A 21,018-nucleotide genomic window follows, 5' to 3' on the forward strand; every position below is an offset into this window, starting at 1 on the left:
CTTCTAACTCCTTTGTCCATTTTCAACATCAACCTCTGGACTATCTTCAAGAATATTATCTTTCTTTTTAAGGAGTAACTGGAAACAAGTACTGTTAAGCACACCAGATGTTGCCGCCCCGTGGCTTGTGCAGAGGGTGGAGCTCCACTGTTCTGTGTCCAAAACATTTCCCAGAATAACTGTACTTGTGTTGCTCTGTTAGTATAAAGCACCATCCCTAAGGTGTCTCACTACCACCCTCTGCTTTTATTTCATTGGCCCCTGGCCAAAGCCATGGAACTCACAGAATTTTAAGTAATTCTCTACTGTGGTAATGATAGAAAACTATATCCACACACCTTTCCAACGGAGCCTATTTTCTCTCAGTAAACATCTACACTGTTTAATTAAATATTCTATACCAAGGAGATTAATAAACAGCTGTTAACTAACTGCAGGAAAAAGGAAATACGGTTTACTTCACAATTTTAGGAAACTGGCTACAAGATCTAAGTTACCTTAACTTTTTCTCTTTTGCCCCCAGCAATCAACTCTTGATTTCATTAGTTTATTTCAGGAAGAAGATGCTCAGAAGCCTACCCTCCAGACCTTCGCAATTGCTTTACCACTCCATGCCAATGAAGGAGAAGATGGCAAGACTCAAATGAACTAATGTTGCTATGGGAAGAGAATTCAAGAGGCATGATAAAAAGGAAGAATTGCATTTCTCTCAACCACACACTTCCCTTATCCATGACAACAGATAATCAAGAAGGCAGAAGGGGGCGACTGTTAATCACAAAGTGTCTTCCAGGTTAGCTACCCTGATCCTCAAGGGACTACTCCAAGGTGGAGCCTCCTTACATCCTTACCTTGACCAAAAAAATAAGTCCTCTCCTCCTCAAGAGAAACAGTAGTCTTTTTCTACCTTCTTTTTCCTAAACTGGTGAGCTTGGGAAGACAGCCTGAGCACAAGTAGCTTAGTCTCCTCTGGGCTTCTGGTTTTAGATAGGCCATACACATATTGATCTTCCAGAAAATAAAGCTCTAACTTCTAAAAAGATACAGAGAGACAGGTCTGGGGATGTGGCTCAAGCGGTAGCGCGCTCGCCTGGCATGCGTAAGGCCCGGGTTCGATCCTCAGCACCACATACAAAGAAAGATGTTGTATCTGCCGAAAACTAAAAAATAAATATTAAAATTCTCTCCCTCTCCCTCTCTCTTTAAAAAAAAGTTAAAAATAAAAATAAAAAGATACAGAGAGTGAGATAGGGAAAAGCAAGTAAGGCCTCATATGTACTTTCAATTCAAGGAGAAAACAGTAAAAAATCCCAAATGGAGTCACAGTACAAAGCTATGATCTCAAATTCAGCTTTATTAATAACAAAGTTCACATTCTGATTTTCATCTGCCTGTCTTTGCATCTTATTCCTTAATTCATTCTGAAGCAAAGAGGGGAAATAATGGTGCTGTTAATTTACAAACCTAAAACTGAGGGTCAGAGAGGGGAAATATTTTGTGAAAGACCAAAGTTAACAGAATCAAATTTTAAATAGAATTCTGATTCTACTTTTCCACAATACCACATAAGCAATTCATAAAAGGAAAAACTCTTAAGCTACTAACCTGACAAACAAATTTTACATCTGGTGAGGATCTACTGAAGGGTTTTGGGAAAACATAGAAGTTAAATGACTTCGTCACATACCTGGGGGGGGAAAAAAACAAAACAAGGCTTAGGGGGTGACCTTATGCCACACAAAAGAATTCCCACTACTTGTTAAAACAACCTACTTTGAGTCTGTGTAGTCATACTTAAAAGTGCAAAGGCCAAACTGAAACAGCAAAAAGTCCATGGAATGCTGGAAAAGGGAAATAAAACATCTGTCACATTAGGGCTACATATTTGACATGAGCAATAATACTCTCAATCACATGGCTTTCTGAATCAAACAATTAGACTTTGGCAAAATACTTCCAATTAGAACAGATTATACAAACTATGTATGAGAAGCATTTTAAGTTTATATACACTTTAATTTTTCCCCAATTAAGCACTTATCATCCGTCATCCAGAGTAACATTAGGCCTATTTCCCGATTATTAGAATAACCACATCATAGTTCCTATAAATCAAATTGGCAAACACTAATCTTTCCCCAAAATGTTTTCCAGCAAACAATTATTTTTGCTGTTGCTTTAAACATCCTTAAAATATCAATATGTGACTGGAGCTGAGAAAAAGTGCTACATTTAGAAAACTTTGATATGCAGATTTAATGACTATACTCCTTTATAATTCAACAGATGGAGGATCCACACGAGAAAGAGATAGATTCTCCAGCCTATCTACTTGCCTTTTTAAGCTTCTGATACCTCTCTTCTGGAGTATCAAAACCATTTGTTAATGCAGTGACTGAAGGTCCATCGCTGATTCCTAGATTTTAAGAAATAAGTTTTTATTTTAATAAATGCTAGTATAAAAGTATCAGTGAAGGGGCTGGGGTTGTGGCTCAGTGGTAGAGCACTTGCCTAGCATGTGTGAGGCAGTGGGTTTGATCCTCAGCACCACATAAAGACAAATAAATAAAATAAAGGTATTGCATCCATCTACAACTAAAACTTTTTTTAAAATTAGTGAAGTCAGGGGCAGGGGTACATACCTGTAATCCCAGCAACTAGAAAGGCAAAGGGAGGAGGATCACAAGTTTGAGTTCAGCCTCAAACTTAGTTAGTTAGTGACCCCCTCAGCAACTTAGCAAGTCCCCGTCTCAAAATAAAAAATAAAAGAGAGGGGCTGGGGTTGTAGCTCATTGTTGGAGTACTTGCTTAGCATGTGTGAGGCTAAGTTCGATTCTCAGCACCGCATATAGATAAATAAAATGTTTATTGACAACCATAAATAAATAAAAAAAAATGAAATGAAACAGAAAATAAATAAATAAATAAAAGAAAATTGGGGATATTGCTTAGGGATAAAGCACCCTAGCACCCTGGGTTAGATTCCCAGTGCCCAAAATAAAAAGTCAACAATTCAATGCCTCTGTAATTTCATATTTTTTTCTGTAGTTGTGGACAGTATGCATTTATTTTATTTATTTTTATGCAGTACTAAGGATTGAACCCAGTGCCTCACAAAAGGCCCCAGCCCTGTACTTTCATATTCTAATGAACCAAGATTAATTAGAAGTGCTCCTACCTTACTTTTTCAAAATTAACTTCAATTTGGGGCTACTGGTGTAACTCAGTGATAAGACCTCTTATTTAGCATGCACAAGGCCCTGGGTTTGATTCTTAGCACCAATAGAAAGAAAGAAAGCATTTATTTGTCCACCAAGCCAAATTCTGTAACAATAAACTTAAGAAACATAAATGTTTCAGACTAGGGATGCAGCTCAGTGCTGGAGCACTTGCCGAGCATGCAGAAGGCCCTGGGTTCAATACCCAATATTATAAAAAAAAAAAAAAAATTGAGATGTAAGTTTCAATTTGTGAATAGGCAGTTCTAAAATGGATTTCAAAATACAGTAAGCATAAAAAAAAACCACTCTATGTTTGAGTAAGTTTTGCTGCTTTGTAAAGGATTAACACATATCAGACATCAACAACAAATCTTAAGCATTCAGGACTAGAAGATTTCAGAGGACCAGTACTGGTCAACAGAGTTTGGAGTAACATCTATACAACAAAGGCATTTTCAGGGTCAAGATAAAGTTATTTCTGGTGGAAACTTTGAGCATATTGACTCTAACTAAAAAATTCACACTAAGGATCATGGTTACCTCTTCATGGATTCCTTTAGAAAGAGCTATAGGTTTTTAAACATGTAAACTAAGCAGCAAAAATGGGTATTTATACCAAAAGGATAAAACTCTTTGGACTGACATAAACAACTTAAAAATAAGTATCACCCCCAAAATAATACAACACGGTAACTATAAAAAGTTTTGGTGAAGAGATGGGGCTATAGCTCAGTGGCAAAGCGCTTGCCTAGTTTGCGTGAGGCACTGGGTTCAAGCCTTAGCACCACATAAAAATAAACAAATAAAGGCATTCTGTCCATCTACAACTACAAAAAAAATTTTTTAAAGGGTTGGTGAAGTATTACACAAACATACCTTTATATTATAGGCAATGAACACTTCTACGAATATATAAAGGAATATCCTTTTATCTGCAAAAGCCTGGCCCTGGACAGTCACTAAAGGACAATATTGTATGATTGTGTCTAAATTAGTCAGATTTATAGAAGTAAATGGTGGTTGTCAAATGGCAGGGAAAATGAGAAAAGGAGATTTCGATGTGTACAGAGTATAAGTTTGGGAAGATGAAAATATTCCAGAGGTGAATGGTGATAGCTGCAGAGAAATGAGAATGTACTCAATGTCACTTAACAGTAAAACACTTAAAAAAGTTAAAATGGTAAATTTTATTTTGTGTATATTTACCACACTCAAAAAGCCTGACCCTAATCTTCAAGCTTTCTACTATGTATGCACCAAAGTGTTTTAAGTAGCACCGACATCATAATCTCTGTTCAGTCTGCAACCCTCACAGCCTACCATCACAAAACCACTACAACTGTTCAATGCCTTTGAAACGTTCAAGGTGCAACACTGAGACTTCTGCAACCTGCCCAAAGCTACCAAGAGCCAGGCGCAGCTAGCAAGCAGGCATGAGAAATTAGGGAGCCCCAGGCTGGTGGGAACGGCTGAAGGACCCTGAGCCCCAAGTTTTCAAGGGAGGGATACCTGAAAACTCCCCATCGATGGCAAAGAAGTCCGCCTCCTCTATGGCCTGGTACACTTTCTGAAGATTACTCTTAAAATCTGCGGAGAAACCGAGAAAAGGCTCAGAACCCGATGGCCTGGCTTCCTGCCCACAGACCCCTAAGTGGAAAAGGAAGAAGTGCCCTGGTATGTACGAGGCTGCGAGCTGGATGGGGACAAGTCCCAGAGGTGCGCTAGGACAGGAGATTATCTAGTCCCCCAGGGGTGCATGGGCCACGCGAGGTCAACTCCCCGAGGGGTAGTTGGGCCTGAGGGAGAAAAGTCTCGAAGGGTGCAGGAGGCGGAGAAAGACAGGGCCCCAGCGGGTGGCCGAGCAGAGCAAGGCAAGGGACCCAGGAGTGCATGTTCCGCACACGGATAAGGCCCCAAGAAGCGCACAGGCTTAACGGGGGCAGAGCCTGAGGGGTTGACTGACTCAGCCCCGAGCCCAGCCAAACAGGCTGGCCGCAGCAGGGCCTAGCAGGCTGGGTGAGGGTGAGGGTGGGCACGCGGGTAGTGCACGGCGGACACGCACTGCTCCTGATTATCTCCATTCTGTAGAGTGGCCGGAACCCTGGCCCCGCCCGGGCCGCGGCTCAGCCGTTCTACTCGCCGAGTTCCACAGAGACGGCGGCGGTAGCCGAGGTAGCGGCAGCAGCAACAGAACACACCGTGGCGGCGACTTCCGGAAACAGCGCGCGCCTGCTGCGCTTGCGTCAGCGTCTGCGTCACGGCAGGGGCGTGGCCAGGGGAGATCCTCTGGGGAAAGAGTGGGGGCGTGGCCTCCTCCGTGGAGGCTTCGGCTTTGCGAGAGTCAGGTCTTAAATTCTAGTTGATCAACCAATATTTACCGGCCAGGCACAGTGGAGCACGCCTGCAATCCCTGCGGCTCGGGAGGCTAAGGCAGGAGGATCACAAGTTCAAAGCCAGCCGTAGTAATCGAAGGTGCTGAGCAACTCAGTGAGACTCTATCTCTAAATAAAATACAAAATAGGGCTGGGGATGTGGCTCAGTGGTCGGAGTGTCCCTGAGTTCAATCTCGGGTACCAAAATAATCATAATAATAATGATAATATATATACATATATTTATTGGGTTCCTATTATATGCCATCCTGAAGGGCATGGGGAATATGATGATGAACAGGAAAGTATGGTCCTTGCCCCCATTAAACTCGGGGTTCGAAGGAAAAAGTAAAGCAGAAATCAAACTTGTCATTTGTGGGGCTAAGGTTATGGCTCAGCGGTAGAGCGCTAGCCTGGGTTCGATTCTCAGCACCACGTAAAAATTAAAAAATAAATAAATAAAGGTATTGTGTCCAACTACAACTAAAACAAAATACTAAATTAAATTAAAAAAAAAAACTTGTCATTTGATAAACCTAAGATAATCGCTATGAAGAAAATGCAGGGTACTGCAATAGAGAATAACCGCGACTGGGTAGTGTGGTTTACACAGAGGTCTCAGAGAAAGCAAAGACCTTTATTTGTTATACTAGCCATAGAGAAGTGAGCTTACCCTGTTTCTTTGTTTGAGGTTGCTGTTGATCCCCCAAAGCCTAGTCATTGCATCCAATAAACATGGTTTGAGTGAATGAATTCTCCTAGGTTTCATAAAACCTTCTATGAAGTTGGTTACACCTGTTTTCAAATGTTATCAAGGCATCTTTATTAGGTCTAGAAAGCATTCACCCATTCCTAAAACCTCAATTTCCCGGGGACACTGTATTCCTCAATACAGTTAGTGATAATTAATTAGTGATAAAGGCTGTTAATAGTGAAGTACTGTATAAATTGTTTACTGCGTACCTATTCCCAGATTATCCTCCAGAAACTCAGTTCACACCTTCCTTGCACTAGCACATAACATTACTGATCCTTTAACTCTTTACCAATTTCATGGGGGGGGGGGGATGTCATCTCAAAACAGCAATTTAATAATCTCTACGTGTTTTAAAACAGATAATCAGCATGAGTTCTCACTGAGACACATCCCCAACCCAGGCCATTTTAATTCCAAATATTCTCAAAATTGCCAGACGTGGTGGTGCGCGCCTATAGTTCAGGCAGCTCAGGAGGCTGAGAACGGGAGGATGGAAAGTTCCAGGCCAGTCTTAGCAACTTAGTGAGAATCCGTCTCAAATGAAAAGGGCTCAGTGGTAAAGCGCCCCTCCGTTGGATCCCCAGTACCAAAAAAATAAATACATACATACATACATAATGAGTCAAATACGTCCTGTGGTTTTTCTGCATAAAATGTGAAGGCAAAAATTATTGGGAAAAGCATATAGCGGTCTTCTAATACTACTCTAATTTCTGAGCAAGGCTGTTTCCTCACTACACAGAAACAGCAGCCCTAAAGGAGAAGTTAGTCACAGGGACACACCCTCCCACCCACTCGGGTTGTAATTCTGCCCTGGCCCGAGGTCGGTCAGTGAAGAGGAAGGGGCGGGGTTGGCAGGAGTACGCATGCGTCCACGTCCTCACCCGGGAGTGGCCGCTCTAGGCAGCGGGGAGGTCGCGGGGTTGAGGGGGCTGGGAAATGAGTGCGGCCTCTCCTCTATGGTCGCGGGCCAGGGGTACCCTCCGCAGTCGGTCCTCGGTTGCTTCCGGAAGTGAAGCGTCCAGCTCCTCCTCCTTTTCTGCGGGGGTCCGTGCGGGGGGCGATGGCCGGATCGGTCCCGGGGCGAATAGAATGGTAAGCTGCCGCAGCGCGGGGAACAGCGAGGGGGCGGCCCGGTGCTGGTCTTCGGGGCGTGGTGCGGAGGATGGACCGGGACCTCGTCGGCCGAGCTGCCCTGGTGGGTCGGAAGAGGCACGCGGGCCTTTCCTCACCCAGGCCGGGCCCCCCGGCAGCCTGTGTCCGGGCTACCGGGCGGCAGACCCCCGCTTGGCCGACTTTCTCATCTCGTCCGTGGGCACGCGGGTCGCTGGGCCTCGCCCGCGTCCCCTCGGGCTCCGCGGGCAAGAGGACGGGGGCGTCGCCTCCACTCCTCTGCACGCCTGGCCGCCAACAGCGCGAGCCACAGCCTGCGACCGCCCGCTAAACGGGTCTGGTTGCCAGGCACTTTACTGCCCCGACACGGAGAGGTGTTTCCCTCTTTTAAAATTGAGTAACCTAAGTGCCAGAAGGGAGAAAATGAAACCCCAGAATCATACCGGACCTGGGCTAGCTCCTGATTCCCCAGCCTCACGACTCGGAAATCTGAACTTGTGCAAAAGGCAGTTTCCTCTAAAAATTTTTTTAAAAGGTAGAGGGGAGAAAGAAGGCACAAATGAGTCCGGTTGTTGTCTAATTGGGGATCTTTGGCGGGTTAAGAAACAGCCCCCAACTTTGGTGGAAAAGAGAAAGTGAGAGCCAAAAGCTATCATGCCCTCAACTGTCACCGTTGGGTCCTGCCCGCCAAAGCCCATTGGTCGGTCCTTTGGGTGGCCCTAACGTCACTCCCTGTAAGGCCAATACGAAGAAGATTTGCTCTCATCCTCAGGCACAATCCAGAGCATGTGCAGACTGCACGTGCCAATGAGATTTTTCTTCTTGTCACTGCTGTTTTGTAAATAGCCAGCCTGCATGTGTCCTGACTGCTGTGCTTTGTTTCTCTTGGCATTTTAGTAAACTTGTTTAGAAAAACTACTTATCCAGGATGCTTGTGCCCTTTTAAATATCTTGGGTACAACTTGACATCTAATCTTACCAACGACCTTTCAAAATTGATGTTATCCTGAACTGATAAATGGGAGATGAGGCTCGGGGAGAATAAATGGTGACCAGATTTGGAATCCAGATAGATCTCACTCCTGAAAGCACACTGTTTAGATTTTACCACCCTTCTAGGGAAATTATAGTCCAAGAGATGAGAGAAGTCTCTCTCTCTCTCTCTCTCTCTCTCTCTCTCTCTTTCTCTCTCTCTCTCTCTCTCTCTCTCTCTCTCACACACACACACACACACACAAATTTTCACTAATGCTCAGAGGCAGGAAAGATTAATTTGGATATTGGAGGAGTTAGTCATTAAAGACTTCATTTAGGTTTTGTTATCGGATACCTTTGACCCCAGACATGGTGTGGAGCTGTGTTACAGATTCTGGGAAGAACATGAAAGTATAGAAAAATGCCCAAGAAGCAGGAATTAATAGGTGAGCCCACAGTGCAATGTGTGAACAGGGAAGTAGTAAAGGATAATTACAGTAATAGTAATAACTAACACTTACATGACACTTCTATATGCCAGGCACTATTCTGAGTGCTGTGCATATATTGATCATTTTAATCCTTTTCACAGCCCCTTCATGCAGGTACCATTAATATCCCCATTTTATAGATGAGGCATATGAGATAGAAGAGGTGAAGTTATTTGCTTCCAGTCATACATCTAATAATTGGTTAAGCCAGGACTTTTTTCTCACAATTTTTATTGGTGCATTATAGTTGTACATATTCATGGGACTTGTTACTTATTCGTACAGGCACATAATAGCAATATAATTTGGCCAATATCACTTTCCAGCATTTCCTTCTCCCTCCCCATCTTCCACCCCTAGGTCCCTTTCTCTTACTAATCTCTCTTTGATTTTTAGGAGATCTACCCCCACCTTTGTTTTCCTTTTTCCTCTCTAGCTTCTGCATATGAGAGAAAACATAGGACCCTTAATCTTCTGGTTTGACTTGGTTCCTATAATGTGATGGTCTCTATTTCCATCCATTTTCCTGTAAATGCCATTTCATTTTTTTTAAATGGCTGAATAAAACTCCACTGTGTGTATATACCACATTTGGGGGCAGGAATTGGGGGTGGTACTAGGCATTGAACCCAGGATTGCTTAACCACTGAGCCACATCCCCAGTTTTTTTTTGTTGTTGTTGTTTGTTTGTTTGTTTTAAGAGACAGAGTCTCACTAAGTTGCTGAGACTGGCTTTGAATTTGTAATCCTCCTACCTCAGCCTCCTAAGCTGCTAGGATTACAAGCCTGTGGCACTACGCCAGCTTATATTCCACATTTTCTTTATTTTATTCATCCATTGATGGACACCTGGGTTGGTTCCATAGTTTGGCTATTGTAAATTGTGCTGCTATAAACATGGGTGTGCATGTATCACAGTAGTAAGATGACTTTAATTCTTTGGGGTCAATACTGAGAAGTGGCGTAACTGGGTCATGTGGTGGTTTCAGGCCTAGTCTTTTAAGGAGCCTCCATACTGATTTCCATTGCAATTGTACTAATTTACAGTCTACCAACACTGTAAAAGTGTTCCTTTTTGTCCACATCCTTTCCAGCATTTTTTATTATTTGTATTCTTGATGACTGCCATTCTGACTGGTTCAGATAAAATCTCAGTGTAGTTTTTTTAAATATTTTTTCAGTTGTAGATGTACACAATGCCTTTATTTTATTTTTTATGTGGTGCTAAGGATGGAACCCAGTGCCCTCCACATGTGAGGTGAACACTCTACCACTGAACTACAACCCCAGCCCCTCAGCGTAGTTTTGATTTGCCCTTTCCTAATTGCAAATGATGTTGAACATTTTTTTTTATGTATTTGTTAGCCATTTGTATCTCTTTTCTTTAAGAAGTGTCTGTTTAATTCATTTCCACATTTATTAATTAGATTATTTGATTGGGGGGTGAGCTCTTTATATATTCTAGATGTTAATACCCTATCAGAAGAGTAGCTAGCAAAGATTTCTCCCATCCTGTGGGCTCTTTGAGCTGGCATTTTTAACTCAGCTTTTTGGCTCCAGAGTTTGGGCTGTTCAGTTGAAGAGTTATATTGATTGGAGCTGCAGGTATAGAGTACGTGCTTCACATGCTCAAGGTCCTTGGTTCAATCCTCAGAACCAAAATTTGAAAACTTATGTTGATTGCTAGCTGACCATAAAGATTCTTCAATAACCAGCTTACAACTATGAGTTTTTAATTTCCTGTAGTAGGGAAGATTTTGCACACAGTAAGGGCTTCCTGGGAATGTTGTTTTGGGAGGATGCTCCAGGAAGAAGAGAGAGGAGTGGTTAGCAAGGAGAGACATTGGAAGTGTTATTCAAACTTTATTTTGTTCATATCTTGTCAGAAACATATGTAAGCATATAAGTGGTTCTTTGAAACAGCTCTCTAATTCCCAAACTTTAATGCCTATAATAATCTCCAGAAGGACTTGTTTAAAATGAAAATCAGGCAAAGTGGCGCATGCCTGTAATCCCAGCTGCTTGGTCAGGTGAGGCAGGAGTGTTGCAAGCTGAAGACCCACTTGGACAACTGAGAAAGATCCTATCTCAAAATAAAGTTCAAAAAGTGCTTGGGGGGCTGGGGCTGTAACTCAGTGGCAGAGCGCTTGCCTTGCACGTGCGAGGCACTGGGTTCGATCCTAAGCACCACTTAAAAATAAATAAAATAAAGGCATGCTGTCCATCTACAACTTCAAAAAAAAAAAAGAAAAAAAATTTTTAAAAAGAGGTGGGGGGTTTGTGATGTAGCCCAGTGGTGAACAAGTCCCTGTGTTCAATCCCCAATACAGTGAAATGAAATGATCAACCCTCCATAACCATGGATTCTACCTCCACGGATTCAGCCAACCATAGATCAAAAAATTTTGAGGAAAAAAAAAAAAATTAGGGTTGGGGATGTAGCTCAGTGGTCAAGTGTCCCTGAGTTCAATTCCTAGTTAAAAAAAAAAAAAAAAAAATCAGAAAAATAAAATTTCAGAAAGTTCCAAAAAATAAAACTTGAATTTGCCATATGCCAAGCACTGTGCTGAATCCCTGTGAATGAAGTGATGTGCAGGCAGACCCTGCCGTAGCCCCTTGCATTTCACAGATCTGTAATTTCTTTCCAGTGCCCCTTGGAAGCATTGTCTGTCTCTTATATTGTTCATGCATCAGTGTAGTTAGGCTTATGGTGGTTATATCTGTACTCAGCATGTATATACGTTTGTTTTTCCCTAAAGAATACAGTATAGCCCTGGGGTTGTGGCTCAGTGGCAGAGCACTTACCTAGCATATGTGAGGCACTAGGTTCGAACCTCAGCACCACATAAAAATAAATAAACAAAATAAAGATATTGTGTCCATGTATAACTTTAAAAAAAAATACAGCATAACAGCCAGGCACAGTGGCACATACTTGTAATCCGAGCAGTTTGGGAGGCTGAGGCAGGTGGATCAAGAGTTGAGAGACAACCTTAGCAACTTAGCGAGGCCCTAAGCAACTTAGCAAGACCCTATCTCTAAATAAAATATAAAATAGGGCTGGAGATGCTGTTCAGTGTTTAAAGAGCCCTGGGTTCAATCCCCAGTACCAAAAAAATACAGTATAATAACTATCTGCATAGCATTTACATTGTAATAGGTTTTCCAAGTACTCTAGAGATGATTTAAGGAATACAGCAGGATGTGTATAGGTTATTTGCAAATACGATGCCATTTTATAAAAGGGACTTGAGTGTCCACAGATCCAGTCTCCTAGGACAGCAAAGGATAATTATGCATTCCTTTGCCTTGCTCCCCTTTCTTCTGCCTTGCTCCTAAGTTACTCTAGTTTTAGTTCACCAAAATTCCCAAGTGATTCTGATGGGATTTTAAGAGCTACCATTATAAGGAGTAGATTTTTTATATATATATATATTTATTGGCACCACTGTGAGCTAGGCCTTCTCTTTAGTTTCTTTATGTGTTGGAATGCTGAAAATCGAACCCATGACCTGGTGCGTGCTAGGCAAGCAATCTAACCATGAGCTACACCCTCAACCGCCAAATATTTGTTGATTTGATTTTCAGCTGCAAATAACTAGAGTCCAGCTTTGTGCCACCTGCTGTCAGGTATATTGATAGAATTCTGTGGTTTTGTTCCTGACCTCAAGGAGCCAGGGTTTGGATGAGGAGGCAAAAATAGGGCTAAAATAGTACTATGCAAAAATTGTAGCAGTACTGGTGAAACTCTACATTGTATACAACCACAAGATGGGATCCTAAAAACAGTGTAGCAGTGAGCTGAATGTGAAAAGGTTACATATTGTTTTTTAAAGGTTGCATGTTTATGTTAGTTGTAACAGAATATTTTTAAACCTAGAGTTAAGGTATGTGTTACTTGGTAGCCACAGTAGTTTTCATACCTTTCGGAGTTGTTGACCATCCACAGGATTTTGTTACTGGAGAGTTCCTTGATTATATGCCACCTAACAAACTCAAGAAGACAGGCACAGAGAGAGCCAAGATTCCCTTCTCAGTCTGCCCTCATCTTGCCCAACCCCATTCAAGGTAATAAATCACAGGGCTTCAAAGTTCAGGCAGCAAGTCAACATCTAAAGGAGCTAGCTCCCTTTGGCCTAGTGATTTCTGACCCCGTCCAGAAAGAAAATCTTTTTGGAATTAAAAATATACAAGATTTCATGCAACTCTTGTATTAATGGAAGAACCAATTTTGCTGGCTGCAGGAAATACACATAGTAATATTCTCTTCGTATTGCCACTCCTTCATTTCTTTCTTCCCTTTTTTTTTTTCCTTTCATTTTTCTCCTTGGTACTGGGGATTGAATCAAAGGGTGCTTAACCCCTGAGCCACATCTCTAGACCTTTTGTTTCTATTTTAATACAGGGTCTCACTAAGTTTCTGAGACTGACCTTGAACTTTTGGTCATCCTGCCTTAGCCTTCCCAGTCCTGGGATTACAAGTGTGCGCCCCCACATCCGGCCTTCTTATTGCCATTGCTGACCCTTACCTTACTTACATTTGGGCACGATTATTTTACTTTTTATTTCATAGTCACTAGCAAAGGGTTAGCACTCTTTGGACAGTTAATAATGTCTGACGTATTCCACCCCTGTTTATAGTGGTGTCCCCAGAAATGGACCTAGAGTGCCAGAAATAGTAGTTCCCCCACCCATCCTCCTCCTGTTCCTATTGTAAATGTTTCTGCATACAACAGCCTGCTAACCCGAACAGCCACAATTTTGTCAAATCCTAGTTTGTTTTCTCTAGTTTGTTTTTCTCAACTGTGTAGTAGCAGCTCTCTGATAGGGCCTAGATGAAAAAGGAATAAATGAGTCCCTTGAACACATAAGTATTAATAATACTTCATTGGCTAATGAAGGACTTAAGTCAGACCATGATCTAAAGCTGACTTTGCCCCATTACTAATTAGGCTTCAGTTGTCTCTGAAAAATGGAAATGGTTGTGGTACTTATCCTGTAGGATTATGCCTTTCAAGTTATGGGGCTTAATAATATTAACAATTGACATTATTCTCTGGTTGTTAGGTAATATGTAACTAGAAGCCCACAGAAGCCAATTTTTTTTTTCTGTTTTGTTTTATGTGTGGTGCTGGAGATTGAACCCAGGACTCTGAGCATGCTCTGCTGCTGAGCCACATCCCCAGAACAAGATCTTTTTATTTATGCATTAAACATCTTTGTAAAAAAATGTTTGAGATTATATTGTTCAGACCAGAATCCTAAAAGTTAGCTCTTAAAAGGATTATTCCTAGGGTTGAGGTTGTGGCTCAGTGGTAGAGCACTTGCCTAACTCGTGCGACGCCCTAGGTTCGATCCTCAGCACCACATAAAAATAAATAAAATAAAGATAAAAAATTATTTTTAAAAAAGGGTTATTCCTAAATATTAGTTGTGTACTATAGTCACAATAAATGTATGTCAAATGAAAGGGTAGAACTATAATCTGCCAAACCAAGTGGTGTGAAGATTATAATTTCTAAAGAATTAACATTTGTTACGTAATGCAATCTTTATAAATTTAGGTATAAAAAAATTCTTGACTTAAACTCAGATGCATTCTTTTTTGATAAGTACAATAAAAATTATTCTGCTAATTGATTTTCCAAAATGGTAATGACTTTCCTTAATGGGTGACTAAAGAAGCAAATAGGTAACAGCAGTGCCACCACCTCCTTTGGGATAGGAGCCTTCCAGATAAACCTGTGGATGAGCATTCGAGCAAGCCAGGAAAACAACTTTCCTTCCAAGGAGGGAACAGCCAACTTGGTCCCAGTTCCCTGGTGACATAGCATTACTGGGAGACCGTGTGTGTCCTAGCCTTTTCATTCACAGATGTGCAGGTAGTTGTACCTTGTCAGGTATGTCTTTGGGAAAACATAGAAAAGGTCATGTTGATAGACAGCTTGGAAGGGCCCAAGTCATTAGAGACTGTTCTCTGGGGCTTCATTCAGCGCCTTTCACACACCATCTACTACAGAGCAGGTTTTTCTGGCCTCTGGCTCCAAAATGGAATCAAAGTGGTAATTTAGAAAAAGGCATAAAAGATGTCATTGGCAGCCATTGTCTCAGACATAAATCACAAGCGGGCAACAGATGAAGTCAGGAAAATCTATGAACTGACAACTCCAAAAGCTGACTGGCCTAAAGCCAGATAGCCCAGAAACAGTCGTGTACCATCCATCGACTCTGAAGGCAGCACACTGTGTGAATTTCACATTAACTTAATCTGTGTCATGGTCCCTTCGAGGGAAGGTCAGGGAAGTGACAGAGCCGAGGTAGAGAGGAGAGGAGTGGAGCCACTGCATCTGGCGTGCCCTGATAGAGGGACCAGAGTTTCTCCGCTCTGACTGATTCCATCATGCAGAACTAGACCCCAGCATTGTCAATCTTCTGACATATGAACCCAGGCTTTTTTTTTTTTTAATGTTAGTACCAAAATCAATTAAAAAATAAGAAGCCAGATGTGGTGGCACACACCTGTAGTTCCAGTACTTAGGAGGTTGAGGTGGGAGAATCACTTAAACCCATGGAGGCCATCCTGGCCACCATAATGAGACCCAGTCTTCAAAAAAGAAAGAGAGAACACCCCAATAAACAAAGGCTGCTTACAGGCTGAACACTGTCCCAGGCTGGTGGTGGCTACTGGTGGGAGACTGTCCGGGACCCAGAGGATGGGTGCCCCTGGCAGGTGTTGTATCACTGTGAAAGACTCACCTGGTCCGTTGTAACCACTTCAGGAGGCAGGAGAGGGTAGTTCATTAGGAACCTTTTATCACAGGGAATGTCAGTAGTTCTTAACTTAATCTGTGTCATGGTCCCTTCTAAGAATCTAGTAAAATCTCCAGATTTCCAGCCAAGGAAATGCCTTGCATTTAGGCAGGGCGTGGAAGTCAAACCTAAAGAGCTCTTGGGCAGATAAGGACCCACCATAAAATCAGAAACCTTTTGAGTGGCTCAGCCTCATAGCAACTGTGCTTTTGCTGCAGTTCTGTGGTGTTCAGCCTAGCATGTGAAACTTGCTTCAGTTTCTTGTTTTGTAGACTTTCCCAAACTCAGGAATCCTACACATTAGTTTTGCCCTAGGTGGTGAATGCTGCTGATTTCATAAACAGCAGTGTATCCATGTGAATAGGGCACCAGGGTGGGAATGGAATGATTCTCTTTTTCCCAGTCCTACCAAAGTCTCCCCAGTCTTCTCCAAAGCCTTTGAGACAAAGGGAAGACAGGGGAGAAGAATAGCAGCGGAGAGTAGCATTTTAAAACATGCTTCTTCTGAAATAACTCAGGAAGAGCTGCTGCCATGCTGCTCACATTTGCAGAGAACAGCTGTAAACATCCTCAGGATGAATGGACCTTCTCCTCAAAGAGACTGTTAAGCACTGCCAAGGAACTAGGGTGTGTTTACCCAAGTCAGAACACAATAGCTTGTAACTCTAGTGTCCGTGCTAGGTTTTATCATTAAGAGGCCTGCTTGCTCCTCCTCTTGAAAGTACTACTTTCTTTCATTAGTAGAAATGACTCCAGTACATCCAAACAGAAGGAGTGGGAAAGAACAACTGAATTTGACAAAGGATGTGTACTCTTTCTCTGTTAGCTTTTAGTTTTTGTGTTTTTAGTAAAATGAAACTAGCAGAACTCAGAAGAGCTCAAAGTCGGTGCAGCTTCTCATTTGCACTTAAAAAAATAGTTAATGGCCACTCCCAGCTTTGCAAAATAAAATTTATGAAGTACACCTTTGATGTCAGTGTGGGATTTGTTTTCCCCCAGGAAAAATAAACTTTCGGATCTGGTAGGTGAGGAACTGCTAGTGTATTCTAGTTTTTAAAAGGGTACTTCATGAGAAATGAATTTCAATATACATTGTTTATAATTCCCTGCAAGTAGCTGACATCCATAGATTTAGTCTCATTCTCATTCCCAGTTGCAGTTTTTTATCTCTAGCTACTCACTAGACATTTCTACCTGGGGTCTTGTAATTACCTCAAACTCTCAACTTTTCTAAAATTCAAGTTATATTTCCAAGACTGACACCAATTTGTTTACATTAACTGAATTTCTATCAGAAGTACAGTTTTTCCTCCCTCATTCTGAAACCTTGCCACCATCTTTGATCATTCTTTCTCTAGTCACTAAAGCCCATAAACTATTTTCTTGAATAGATTCATCTCTTTCTTTTTTCTTTCTTTTCCTTTGGGTTTGGGCTTTTGTTGGAACTGGGGATAGAACCCAGGGTCTTGTACATGCTGCACAAGTGTTCTACCCGTGGGCTACATCCCGAGCCCCCAGGCTTTCTTTTTTGCTGCCTTGTCCCAGAAACGGTAACACCTCATTTCTAACTTTCCCTAATTATTGTTCTTGTTTCCAGACCCTCTTCCCTTTTCAGTGAGATTTATCCTCCTGAAGTGCAGCCTCACTGATCGCTCTCCTATGTGCCCACCTCTAGTTAACCTGGCACAGGAGACCCTGCAGCAGCACTGGAGCTCAGCTGTGTCCCTCGTGCTTTCAGTGAAGACACAGTCGGTGCCCTAAGCAGGCCCAGCCCTTGCACAGAAGTCTCTACCATCCCTCTGACACAAATCCACACATGCCCCTACATATATCTCAAGGACTGGCCCAGGACCCAGCCCAAGGAATAGTGTGTTCTCTTTATTATCTCCTATGATAATGCTCTCCATGTGGTAGTTCTTTCACCAATATTAACACAATAAAGGAACTACTGTATCAAAGTAATTCTCTTTTTTAAAACCTTTATGAGATATCTTCCACTTCCTTAGCAGTTTGAAGAGGCTGCCCAAAGGGAAGCACTTAGAAAAATTTTAAATGTTCCTAAACATGAATAATGAGATAATATGATTGTCCGGCATATGGTAAGTATGCCATAAATGGCAACAGTTTACCTGATGTGTGTGTGTGTGTGTGTGTGTGTGTGTAAGTCTAGAATTTGTTAAAAATGTTTATTTTTTTAAGACTCTCTTCCAAAAAGAACAGTTTTTAATGAGTCTGTACAGAAGGTTGGGCCCCTTTTTACTATCGTCATTTACTGAGTAAATTTATTTATTATTTATGAAATTTATAAGTACCTTAGGTACTTACCTTTTTAGTACTGGATGAGAGACTTCTATCCCATTTCTAATACTGAGTTTAAAATGTATTTGTTTTATTCTCTGAGTTGAAATCTCCCATTAGTGTTTGACCTAAAGCCATATAACATGCTTTGTATAATATTATTGTGATTATTATAAAAGTCACACATTATAATTTAAAATAGTTCAGTAGCTGGGCACAGTGGTACAGCCACTAAAATCCCAGCAACCTAGGAGGCTGAGGCAGGAGAATTGCAAAGGTTTTTTTTGTTCATTCGTTTGTTTTTTGGTACTGAGGATTGAAGCCAGAGGTGCTTAACCACTGAGCAACATCCCCAGGCCTTTTTTAGATTTTCTTTATTTAGAAACAGGGTCTGGCTGAGTTGCTTAGGGCCTCACTAAGTTGCTGAGGCTGGCTTTGAACTCTTGATCCTCCTGCCTCAGCCTCCTGGGACTGCAGGTGTACACCATTGTACCCAGCTAAGGCCTGTGTTCTTAACCACTGTAACTCCAAAGCTTGGAGTGGCCAGTGTGGATGGTGGAGAGTGATGTCTATTCTTCACAATAATGAGATTGAACAGAATAGATTAAACAAAGGGGAATGAAGGGAAGGCAAGGGAGATAGGAATAGGAAAGTCAGTGGAATGAATCTGACATAATTTTCCTATGTATATATGAAAATAAGTGAATCCCACTATTGTGTACATCCACAAAATGGGGTTCGAATTAAAATAAGATATAATCTATGCATGTGTTATTTTATCAAAATGGATTCCACAGTCATTTTATAACTAAAAATCATTAAAAATAATAATTTAAGCCACAATAATGAGAGGGAGAAACTCTTACCACAACACCAGAAAGAGTAAGAACAATCATTTCTTTAGCCTCAGTTTCTACCGTATGCCATCCTAGCCTCTTTTCTTTACTGTCTAGTCCTCATAAGAAGGCTTGAAGGTCCATGAACTGTTAGCCATGTTCCACAGTTGAGAAAACGGCTCAGAGACCTCGGTCACTTGTGCAGAGACAGAACTGGGGAGTTGAGGTTCTAACTCCAAGGCCTTTGCTTTCGTGCTGCGTGGGATCTCCAGATGAGCATGAAAAGAGAATGCTCCATTGACGTTTGCGTATTTTGCAACATTAGAGTGTTTCTGTGGCACCAAACTGACAAATCCAGAGGGCAGAGTACACATGTTCTGGTTAATTTGGGGAAAGAGGGGATATCAAATCATGGGAAGTTGGCCTGGCTAGGGCACCTGAAAACAGGGCTTCCCTTACTCCCTGGAATTGCTCTAATTAGAGCCCCTGGAATCAAGTAATTTATGAAATAATAATTGCCTCATAAAAAGGCAAGTTGTTGTAGACAAAGTATTTCATTTACTTGATGTAGATGTGTTGTTCCCAGCTCCAGACATTTTATTGGACCAAGAAGCTAGTTACTGAAAATCATACCCTAGAAAGGACTTTCGAAATGTAATTGGAATCCTGAGGTAATCCTAGCGCATACAGGTTGTATGTGGGCAACTTCTTGAGACCCTGTCTCCAAATAAAAAGAACTGGGATGTAGCTCAGCGGTCAAGCTCCCCTGGATTCAATCCTCAGCACCCTCCCCAAAAAAGAGAGTGAGTATTGGATGGGATGATGGAGGAGCTGAGAATGCTGAGGCAAAAAAACACCCAACATTTTGAAAGAACATTAGTAAAAGATCCTGAGTTCTGTGGTCTACCCACAACTATACTTCATCACACGTTGAAACTTATGATGAATAAAACAGAAAATGTAGTTCCCTGGTAGAGTACTTGCCTAACATGTGAAAGGCCCTGTGTTCAATTCCCAGCATCCCCAAAAATATAAAAATTGGAGCTTTGGGCTAGAGTATAGGTCAATGATAGATCATTTGTCTGTCATGAGCAAGGCCCAGGGTTCAATGAAGCCCCACCACTGCAAAACATAAGTAAAATAAAAGCAGAAGTTAGAGCTTTAATATAGTGACAGTAACCTCCAACAACTACTGTTTGTTGTGTTTTTACTGCTTTTTTCCCCTAGATTTGATAATGCCTTGCTGCCATCTCCGAAGTCTGAAGTTTTCTGTGTCTATGGGTCCCAGAATTTGCTGAAAGATGGAAGAGCCTCAGAAAAACGATGCCACCACAGTGGGCCTGGAAGATGACCCTCTCAAAAGCATGGGCCCTCAGATTTCCGTTAGTGAATTTTCCTGCCATTGCTGTTATGACATCCTGGTTAACCCGACCACCTTGAACTGTGGGCACAGCTTCTGCCGGCACTGCCTCGCTTTATGGTGGGTGTCTTCAAAGAAAACAGAGTGTCCAGAATGCAGAGAAAAATGGGAAGGTTTCCCCAAAGTCAACATTCTCCTCAGGTATGTCGGGATTGCCTGGGTAGCGCAGCTGCTGCAGTGTGGCTTCTTAGTGGCAGTGGGCATGTTTGTAAAGCCCGCAGGCTTGGAGCTGTCCATGGTGGTCATTCTGGATCTGCTAGACTGAGAGTCAGGGAGCTCAGGACCTGAAAATCCAAGTTCCCTTCCACACAGCTGACTGTCATTGGTCTATCCTTTATTCCATATTCCAAACTGCCCTCCTGTCTGTCTATCTATTTATTTATCTTTAGTTTTGAGACAGGGTTTTACTAAATTGCCGAGGCTGGCCTTCCAGAGTCACTGCCTAGCTTGGTTTATATTTATTCTGAATGAAGAAACGAAATAAATTCCGGTTGTCACACCATTGCTTTATAGTCCTATGTTATATAATACTTACTGATTTTTTTTTTATTACCGAGAACACCCTAATAGACAAAATGGTGACACTATACAGTTATGATTAACTGATATTGATTTTCAGAATCTTTAAATAAACTCTGTGCCCATCATCACATTGAGTTTCTCACACATGGCCAATTGGAGGACCTTTCAGGTAGCTGGTTCTCTCCTCCTTCTCTACAGTGATA

The 21,018-nt window shown here is 41.9% G+C and overlaps 2 protein-coding genes across 3 annotated transcripts in view; one reads left to right on the forward strand and one right to left on the reverse strand.

The window, feature by feature from the left end:
- Parn (poly(A)-specific ribonuclease) overlaps positions 1-5,431 on the reverse strand; it is a 141,246-nt gene extending 135,815 nt beyond the window's left edge. Inside the window, exons 1-5 of the mRNA XM_027940440.2 lie at positions 5,284-5,431; positions 4,731-4,808; positions 2,337-2,416; positions 1,774-1,841; positions 1,606-1,687 (exon numbers count right to left, since the gene is read on the reverse strand). Of these exons, the coding sequence (XP_027796241.1) occupies positions 1,606-1,687; positions 1,774-1,841; positions 2,337-2,416; positions 4,731-4,808; positions 5,284-5,302 (327 nt within the window). The 5' untranslated portion in view covers positions 5,303-5,431. The remainder of the gene's footprint in view (positions 1-1,605; positions 1,688-1,773; positions 1,842-2,336; positions 2,417-4,730; positions 4,809-5,283) is intronic.
- A 1,789-nt stretch (positions 5,432-7,220) lies between these two features.
- The window catches only part of Bfar (bifunctional apoptosis regulator), a 29,101-nt gene continuing 15,303 nt past the window's right edge, over positions 7,221-21,018 (forward strand). Inside the window, exons 1-2 of one of the 2 annotated variants that reach the window (XM_071605710.1) lie at positions 7,221-7,445; positions 20,101-20,434. In XM_071605710.1, coding sequence (XP_071461811.1) covers positions 20,175-20,434 — 260 coding nt within the window. In that variant the 5' untranslated portion in view covers positions 7,221-7,445; positions 20,101-20,174. The remainder of the gene's footprint in view (positions 7,446-20,100; positions 20,435-21,018) is intronic. The other variant, XM_027940614.2, reaches the window with a different exon arrangement.

This window comes from Marmota flaviventris, chromosome 19 (genome assembly GCF_047511675.1).
Source record: "Marmota flaviventris isolate mMarFla1 chromosome 19, mMarFla1.hap1, whole genome shotgun sequence".
NCBI lineage: Eukaryota > Metazoa > Chordata > Mammalia > Rodentia > Sciuridae > Marmota > Marmota flaviventris.